A 9,954-nucleotide genomic window follows, 5' to 3' on the forward strand; every position below is an offset into this window, starting at 1 on the left:
ACATTCCATAAATGCTTAAGAAGATATATAGTATATACTATTTGAATATAAAATTTTATAGACATAACAATGATTTTATAAAGACAAAACTAAATGTCAGTTTTATATTCATGGTTTTTATCTTTTTGAGACAGGCTCTGCTATGCAGCTCAGGCTGGCTTTGAACTCACTTTGTAGCCCAAGCTGCTCTCAGATTTGCAGTGATCAATCCTCCTGCCTCATCCTCCCAGGTGCTGGGATTGCAGGCATGTGCCACCATGCCCAGCAGTTTCATATTCTTGATCTGTAAAATTCAGTAAATCTCTCCTCTTTGGTGGTTTTTCCTTGTATCCCCTTTTTAAAAAGCTATGGGATAGCAGGCAGAGTGGCACGTGCCTGTAATGCCAGCCCTTGTGAGGCCGAGGCAGGAGGACTGCTGCAAGCTCAAGCCCAGCCTGGACCACACGGCCACGCTGTGGTGTGGAGCATGTGTCTGTTGTGCAGTCTTTGACTATGACATTTTGATAGCTGTATGAAGGTATTTCTGTGTTAGTGATTATTCTTAGGCTAATACTTTCATAAAAAATATTCTAGGGGGGAAAAAATATTCCAGGGCCCTTTAGTAAAAGAAACTCTTGAGAAGTCATACACCCCTTTCTTTCTAGGTGCTATTCTCAAGAGCCCCACTCTCAAGATAAAACCCTCTCTTGAGAGGGGCCTCGAGCCACAGCCTCTCCTCTCTCCCCTCCCTCCTCAGCCCTTCTTTGTGAGCCCTTCCTGCACTTCCCCTCTGCTAACACTGACAGCTGGGAGGATGTGGGTGTTATGTCTGCTTTCATGCTTGCTCTCTTGTCCTGCTGCCAGAATTCCCTTCCAGGATGGAGAACACCTCCTTGGGAATGACCACTGGCTTTGAATTCTGTATGTGGACTGCTGCTGTTTCCCTGTTTGCCCACCAGCTTCCCCTTTGTGTTTCTGTACCAGGGGCACCCAGCATCGTACTTAGAAGTTGTTCGGCTATGTCATTTTTTAATGTGTTCTACTGCAGATATAGTTGGTGGGCTACCCTTATTTTCAGGAAAAATGCGAAGGTGTCATGATGCTCTTGCAAGTGAAACTGTGACCTTATCACATGCAAACCAGCAGTCTGCACACAGTGGTGGCCGGTACCTTGGGCACAGCATAGGCAGGCGCAACCGGAAAGTCAATGGGGTCCACAGCGGCATCCGCAAACGCTGGAAAGGAGATTGTGGCAATCTTTTACAGGCATCCAAAGCTTTATCTTTTACATGTGGGGTGCAGAACCCAAGCTCCCTTTTTCTATTTTTCATGTAAGTTTTGGTAGATGACATTATTAAAAATTGATTGGCTCAGTTTTTGTTTTATCTGCAAATTATAACAAAAACATCAAAGGAGTTTCTGTCTCAGTTGAAATATGTATCAGTTAAATGCTTCACAAAGTATAACATACTGGAAGAAATAGCCAACTCCGCATGTGTATATTGCCCCCGCAAAGAAAGTCACTTTCAGGCAGAGCCTGTAGCAGTTTAAAAATAAACAAGAGCCAAAGGCCTACCTGCTATTCTGGCCAGCGGCTTAACGTTGAGCCTCTTGGCTGCCTCTGCAGTCATCAGGACCACGGCAGCTGCCCCATCATTCAGCGTGCTGGCGTTGGCCGCTGTTACGGTGCCTGAAAGCCACAGTAAGCACAGAGTCAACACAGTTGCGCACCGCGTCCCTGTACCCCAGAGTACATGTCTGGGATAGAGAACTTAGGAAAACATTCCTGCCCTCGGAGCGTGTGCAGAGCTGCCCAGACCTGGTGGTAGGGTTCAGCAGTTTTCTCAGCTCAGAAACACGCGTGATGGCCCTGGCTAAGTGCTGCTCAGCAGCTACTGTTCATATTTTCTTCCCAGCATCTAACTCTTGGCTTATGCAAAAAGAGCAGATATTTACTGTGTATTTTCCAAATCAATATCAAAATCAGATATTTCTTTGCTAGAATCACTTGACTTAAATGTCAGTGAATACTTAAAAACCCACTAAACAATTTAAACAAGAGGATTCTATAGTATGTAAATGACAGGGCTGTGGAGCTCTGGGGTTTGTTTTTGGTTTTGCTGAGATAGGATCTCTGTGTAGTCTAGGCTGGCCTCAAATTTGCGGTCTGTTGAGATTATAGATGTGTTCCTATGTCTAGCAAATTTTTTTGTTTGACTATTTTTTGTACTGGAAAATTAAATGCAAGGCTCCGTGCTTAGCAGGTGAGTGCTGTGTTTCTGAGCCATAGCCCCTGTCCAAGGAAGATGTACTTCTAAAAATGTCCATGAACCCACCCTGTAATAGACAGTGAGTGACATTATTTTAAATACACTCAAGCAATATAACTTTACAGAATATGTTGGGAAACAAAGAGGTATCTATTCCTATACCTAGAATTGAGGTCAGTTAGGAAATGGGAAAAACTTAATTTCAGACTATCACACCTGTATGCAGGCAACTTGAAAACTGAGCGTAGAACTTAGTGGTAGAATACTTGGCTGCCATGTAGACTCCACTACACGCCAAGCAAGTGCTAAAGATGAACCAGTGAAAAACGAAGCTAGCCACTTAGTCTTTAGGGAAGTTATACGGCACAAACTTTCAAGATGAACAGCATATGAAAAGGCTACTTTTGGTTTTTGTTTTGTCTTTTTTCAAACAAGGTCTTATGATGCAGTTCAGGCTGGCCTTGAGCTCACTTTGTAGCCCAGGCTGTTGTCTCAGACTTGCAATAACCCTCCTGCCTCAGCCTCCCCAGTGCCGAGATGACAAGTATGTGCTGCCACAGTGGGGGCAGAAACCTTAAATGACTCATCCCTCCTTTGCAGTTTACTTTTGTGTGTGTGTGTGTGGAACCGGGGATTGAACTCAGTCCAGCAAGCGCTTATTCTACTGAGCTATCTCCCCGGCCCTGCAGTTTGCATATTAAAAATACAAATTATTAAGCAAATGTAAATATACTTCGGATTAATATGGTTTGTCTAATATAATAAAAATATTTTAACATCTAGATGCCCCTAGAATAAAATCCTTAGAAATGCCCAAAATCAATATAGTATATAATTTGATTTGTTTTGCTACTAACCATTTTCTTTTTGGAAAACTGTCTTCAGCTTCGGAACTTTACTGAAATCAACACGCTTGTATTCTTCATCTTCTTTTACCACTACATCTGGTTTACCTAAAACAAAAGTATTTTAAGTAATCACTCAAGACAAAACAGTCACCAAGGTGTCTGGCAGTCAGCGACCCTCTTTCGATCCCTGCCTTAAACCGTCCTGAATGAATGCTGCTCGGGCAAAGCCGCTGTACCGTCCCTAGTACGTTAGTGTTCTAAAGACTGGCTTACTAGCAGTTAAGGAAATGTCCACCTCCTGCTCAGCCACACGCCCTTGTTGTTCTCTCAGCCCCCATCCAGGGCCCCGTACCCCACTCTGCTGATCCCACGTGTAGATGTCAGGCCAACGTCAGATAAAAATCTATAAGATTTTTCAAATTAAAGGCAAAGGAATAAATACTTGGGAACATTGCCCTTCTACCTTTTACTGCAATTGTGACCGGAATAATTTCGTTTCCGAATTTTCCAGCTTCCCATGCTGTTCTGCTCCTGGTGTAAGAGCTTATAGCGTAAGTATCCTGTTCATCTCTTGTGATGTTCAGCTTCTTTGCAGTATTCTCAGCACAGTTACCCTAATAAATGGGAAATTATTTTTAAACTACACAACTTTTAAATCAAAGGTTAGCAGTTAAAAAAATTTAGTTTTGTTTTTGGCAAAGCTGGGGATTGAACTCAGGCCCTTGCACTTGCCAGGGAAGTACTTATTCTGTTGAGCCATCTCCCTGGCCCCAAATTTAGCTTTTTAAAACTCTTTACATATGCTTCTTAAACACTTGCACTGTACCAGAAGTTTCTACTTCAGAAGCCAGAAATTTCCTTATGAAAGTATGGGGCGTGGCTTAGGGAGATAGCTCAGCGGTCTAAGTGCCTGCCTGGCAAGTGCAAGGAGCCAAGTTCAGTCACCAGTACTGCATGCCCTGCCAGTCAGGGAACCCCAGGAATGCTGTGCTGGCCCCAAGTGTGAGTGGCAGTGTACGCCAGTAATCCCAGTGCTGGGGAGGCTGAGACATGAGGATCCCTACAGTCTGAACTGCAAACAAGACCCTATATCAAACAAAAAGTTTTTTTAAAAAATATGGAGCAACCAGGAGTGGTACAATCCCAGCACTCAGGAGGCTGAGGCAGGAGGAGTGCCAAGAGTTTGAGGCCAGCCTAGGCTTCTGAGTGAGACTGTCAGAAACAAGAAAAAGGAAGAAAAAGTGTGAGGCAGCTTAGCAACCAAACCACCTCCCAACCTGAAGGCTACCTTGACGTTCACAGAACCCATGCTGTAATTCCGTCTCTGACCTCAGCCAGGCCCATGCCTGGTGGCGCCCCATTAAGAACCAGTGCTCACCATGTGAATCTTATTGTAGACATCAGTTAGCCCATCTTTCACTATCAGGTCTTCCAGCTTCACCCCTCCGTACGGCGTCGCGCCTCTGTTCATCACGTAGGGCACATTGGACATGCTCTCCATGCCCCCTGCCACCATCACGTCCTGCGCAGCAACACAAGGCCCCAGGTCAGAGCCGCAGACCCAGCAGATGCAGGGCACACCGCTGTCACCAAGTGAGGACTCAACATGAAGTTAATAACTAGGTTTCTCTCCGGATCCCCTCTACCAGCTAGCCCGGATGAAAGTACAAAATGTGTAGTGAAAACTAAGATTCAATTGATATCTGAAAATCTTTTATGTACCATCACCTGAAATTCTAACCCTTCATTTTACTGACACTGCTAACAGTAAATATCTTCTAAAAGATTATAAGCAGTCTCAGTTCTCGTATATAACCCTTCTGCTTCCATGATTTAAACTTCCCCAGACAGCTACTGTCTGATCTGACACGCGGCCTTTGCCTTCCACAAGAGCATCATCTGTGCGGTGCTCCTCTGGGCCAGCCTGGCTAGGATTCATCTCATCTCACACTTTAAAGAACGCTCAGCTTAGTATAAAAAGCCCTTACAATGTGCCTTCTCCCTTGCCAGTCCCACTGTCTGCCTCAGCCTCAGGTCCTCAAGAACTAGCGGAAACTTTACAGAGGCAACAGCGCTCACTCAGACATCACTGCCTCTGCTGGCTGACCAAGCCACCAGAACGTACAGTGCCTAAGCTCCGGCCGCCACGTAGCTCCTTGGTGCAGCACTTGCCTAGCACGCGTGAGCCCCTCATACCGCCCCGCGCCCCTCTCCTCCCATAAAGGAAAAGCCCCTACATTTTCTTTAAAACTAACCACCACCACTTAAGGCTTCCCTGAGTACTTCTCCACTTTCTCTTGGAAGTTTCCCAATTACCATACAGTGCCTCTGTTAACAGCATAACTCTCTGGTGGTTCTATTTATGTGCCAAACCCTCCTACTGGGAAAAGCTCCTTTGCAAAAGCTCTACTCCCAGTTTTTCCTTCTGTCATTTTTTTCCCTGGCCCTCCCTTTCTCCCTCCTCTCTCTCCCATTCCCCTTCTCCTTTGGGCTTTTTCTTCCCATTTCCCAAAGAATACTACACATTTTGGTCTTCATGTGTACATTTTCTCACACCAGAGAAACATTCTGCTATTGAAGCATGTATCTGATTGATTTCACTTAAGGGTATGACCTCAAGGTGCATCCCCTTCGCTAGACGCATCTGCAGCTTATCTGAATGGCAGAGTAGGGCTCTGTGTATTACACTTCTTTACTCACCAGCTGATATGCATATGGGCTGTTTCCAAGATTTGGCCATTAGCAACTGCCACTATAAACATGAGTGTGCAGTATGTCACTGTGGAATGTTTTTAACTTTCAGGAAAATACCTAAACAGGATAGCCGGGTCAAATGGAAGCTCCAATCCTAGCTTTTTGTGGAATCTCCACACTGACTTCCTCAGTGGTTGCACCAGTCTGCACTCCTGCCAACAGTGCAGAAGGGTTCCTTTCTCCCCACAGCCCCGCCAGCATTTGTTACTGGTTGACATCTCAAAAATATCCATTGTTTGTGGAGATAGAATCTCAGTGTCCTTTTAATTTGCATCTCTCAAATGACCAGTGATGATGAGCATTTTTTCGTATGTTTATTTGCCATTTCATCTGAGAAGTGTGTATTCATTTCAAATGCCCAGTTTTGGACTGAGTCTTTAGTTCTTACTATATTCTAGACAGTATTCCTTTGTGGAGCACCGTGCAAAAATGTTTTCCCACAGTATGGGTTCTCTCTTCACTCCTTTGTTTTTGTTTTTGAGGGGGTGGAACCAGGGGATTGAACTCAGACCCTTGCGCTTGCCAAGGAAGCACTTGTTCTACTGAGCTATCTCCCCGGCCCTCATTGAACTCAGGATCCCTTCGCTTGCGAGGCAGGCACTTCTTCTACTGAACTATCTTTCTGGCCCTGTTGCTTTGCTTTTTAATAAGATGAGACCCCAGTTGTTGATTCTTTGTGAGAGTTCCTGTGTGATCAGGGTTTTGTTCGTAAAGTCTCTGCCTATACAGATGTCTTCAAGTTCTACCTATTCTATCAGCAGACTTAGTGTGTGTTTTAATATTTAGTTCTTTGATCCATTTCAATTTTAGTTTAGTGCATGTGAAGCAATATGGGTCTAGTTTTAATATTCAGCATGTGGAAAGCCAGTGTTTGCAGTGCCATTCACTGAAGAGGCTGGTGGTTCTTGTGAAGGGTCTGCTAACGCCTGATGTCAGTGATTAGCATCAGATAGGCTCACATAAATTTTGCAGGTATAACTTTTTTGGACAGTATCTGCAAAATGTCAACTCTTTAAAATCCTTTCATTTCTTTTAAGAGCTTTTTCAAAAAGACTTGCACATAAGTGGATCTTTAATATGTGCCACTCTATTGCTAGTGAGTGTTACACGGTAGATACTCAGTTAAAAGGGGCAAAAGTAGGACATGAACTAGCTCCACACTTTCTCCTTATACCCACTATACTATGGTCAGTGGAGCTGGTGACAGAGAAAGAGAGAACTTCACCAGCACTGAAAATGAACGAGTGGAGACGACGCAGATGCTCATTTAATAGGGACCTACAAATATACTGTGTATTCCGTTCAAATAAAATGCTGTCCATGGGTGCTAGCAGACCGACATGAAGTGACACACAGAGCCAACTTGCCCCACACTGCTCTAAAAGCACTTTACATCTTCTACACCACTTAAAGTTGTAGACACTTCGCAACTGACTTTTGTCTTGGCAGTGTTACAAGGACATGTGAGATAAAAACAAAGTCTAGAATGACAATCAGGGCATTGTAGGAACTATGAATTAGTCATCCATCCTGGGCTCTGCCAATGATCAGATTCTCAGGGTCAGCTCTTACCTCCTTTCTGATAAAAACCCTTAGCTGGGCATAATGTACATGTCTGTAAACCCAGCGGTTGGCAGGCTAAGGCAGAAGGATCACTGTATTTAGTATAGAATCTCACTATACAGATCAGTACTCGTGTAATCCTCCTGTTTTCAGCCTCCCAAGCAGTGGGATTACAGGCATGTGCCACCACGCCCAGTCTCAACTGTGTCTCAGCACACCCTGGGGATCGAACCCCAGTCCCCATGCCTGCCTAAGCAGGCGCTTTAGTCCGCTGAACTATCTGGCCGGCCCTAGGAGGATCACTGTGAATCAAGGTCAGCCCAAGCCACAAAATGAGGATTTATCTCAGAAAAGCAAAACAAACGCTCATTCTGGAAAAATCTGAATTTAATATTCATTTTATTTTTTGAATTACCTAATCTCAAAGTAAAACTTACCTGAAGCCTCACTCCCAGACTAAAACACCTCAGCTGAACAAGGCACTGCCCCCAGCACTCAGACCTATGCTCCAGTGGAAGTGAATCCAGGTAATTCCGAGTGCTGGAAATAACACAGCAACTTACAAGAATCTCATTTCAAGAGCACATGTGCATAATTTATAATGCCTTTTAAGACAAAATACTATAATTAATATATAAGGTGATGCTCTTACCTGATGTCCACACATAAGACTCTGAGAGGCCATCATGATGGCTTTCATTCCTGAAGCGCAGACTTTGTTCACAGTGGTGCACGGGGTAGAGATAGGTAACCCTAAAAGCAACACATGTGACACTTCAGAAACAGAAACTCTTCAGGCACAGCTGCAAAATTCAAATACAGCATATTATGATAATCTTCAAATTTTTTTCTGCCAATATCTATGAATATCTAATATTTTATTTAAACTAGAATGACCTCCATGTCATTTTTAACATTTTAGGTATAAAGACAAAAACATATTCCTAGTACCTGCGCCCAAGACCGCTTGCCTTGTAGGGGCCTGTCCCGAGCCTCCTTGTAGCACATTCCCCATGTACGCCTCCTTCACTTCTTCCTTTGGAATCCCTTTTCAAAACACCAGAAAAGCAGTTCCATGTTTTATTCAATTTAGTACTCAGTGATTACCTATTAAATAGAACATTACATAGCAGGAATGGTTTTTGTCAGTTTTATGTTTGATTCCTAACTATAGTGCAAAGACTTTTACAAAGGAGTTCAGAAATGCAGGCATGATGCCATTTCTAGGTTGTGTACACACTAAGTACAAAATAAACAGGGGTTCCCGGAGTCATTCGCCCCTGAACACAAAAAGCAAAGCACCTACTGACCTGCCTTTTCAATGGCTCCCTGAATTGCAATGGAACCAAGCTGAGTGGCTGGCAAGGATGAAAGGCTGCCCAGAAAGGATCCAATGGGCGTTCTTGTGGCACTTACTATAACCACTTCCTGGCCAGACAGAAGACAGCAAAAATTACTACAGGTATTTCATACATGTTACTTTCATTAAATATTCACATATGACATCAGAGGCTATTTTTGTGAATGAGAACTTACAAAGATTAAAATAATCAGATCAGCTGAAAACATTACTTCAGTGCTAGCACTTTATAATGTAAGACTTAATAAAACCTAGAAAAAACCATAAAAATGAACATGAAGAGCCTTCCAAGTTCTCCACAGGAATTTTGACACCAGTACTTTTAAAGTTTCAATTCTAGGGGCCAGGGAGATGGCTCAGTAGAATAAGCGCTTCCCTGGCAAGCACAAGGGCCTGAGTTCAATCCCTGGTTCCGCCAAAAATAAACATTCAATTCTATTTCTCAACAAAAAAAAATTTTAAGAAACAGTGCCTTCACCCTTTTTAACTGCAAAATGAACAACCTTACTCAAACGCTGCCTTCCTGAAGGGAACTCAAGATGGGAGGTAGCAGGTCTTAGTCATAAAACCCCACCAATTCCGTCCTCACAGTCTTGTACCGACTCCTGCTAAGCTTCTAGGTGATGATGTAGATTACGTCCAGACCAGACGGTTACTCACTTTGGGAGCCGCCCGACCAGGAGACGGGTGTGGGCCAGGCCTGTCTGATCCGAACTCGTCGACCCTCTCTCCTAGGCTCCTCCATGTGGCTCTGCGCTTGCCACACACAATACAGTAACAGCCCCAAGAGTAAGAGGAGGAGAGGAGTTCTTGTTGTTTGAAAATATGTTTTTTTAAATTTTTGCAGTACCAGGGATTGAACTCAGGCCCTTGAGCTTGCCAGGGAAGCAAGCACTTATTCTACTGAGCCATCTCTCCAGCCCCGAGAGGAGTTTTATAACAAGCTATGGAGCCGCAGCAGGAACTGTGCAGGAACAAAAATCGTTCTATGATAGTCTAGGAGTTTAACATTTAACACTTAGCTGTTTCTAGCCACCACATAGTCCTGTGCTGACCTTCAAATAATTCAGAGAATACCTGTGTGTGTCCCTGTGGTCCCGGGGATGGAACCAGGCCCTGCCACTGAGCTACATCCCCAGCCCCTAAACTCAAGTCAGAAATGTGTGTGTTTTGGGCTGAG

At 44.0% G+C, this 9,954-nt stretch overlaps 1 protein-coding gene across 1 annotated transcript; it reads right to left on the reverse strand.

The window, feature by feature from the left end:
• Window positions 1–1,092: 1,092 nt before the first annotated feature.
• Window positions 1,093–8,881, reverse strand: LOC111815171 (acetyl-CoA acetyltransferase, mitochondrial-like; the record flags this gene model as incomplete). Its single annotated transcript, XM_023709477.1, has 8 exons — window positions 1,093–1,214; window positions 1,556–1,669; window positions 3,107–3,202; window positions 3,561–3,711; window positions 4,476–4,619; window positions 8,067–8,167; window positions 8,366–8,461; window positions 8,725–8,881. Coding segments are annotated over 8 exons (966 nt in total), but the record flags the coding sequence as incomplete, so codon positions are not given.
• Window positions 8,882–9,954: the final 1,073 nt, after the last annotated feature.

Source organism: Octodon degus, unplaced genomic scaffold, assembly GCF_000260255.1.
Source record: "Octodon degus isolate 3935 unplaced genomic scaffold, OctDeg1.0 scaffold00012, whole genome shotgun sequence".
NCBI lineage: Eukaryota > Metazoa > Chordata > Mammalia > Rodentia > Octodontidae > Octodon > Octodon degus.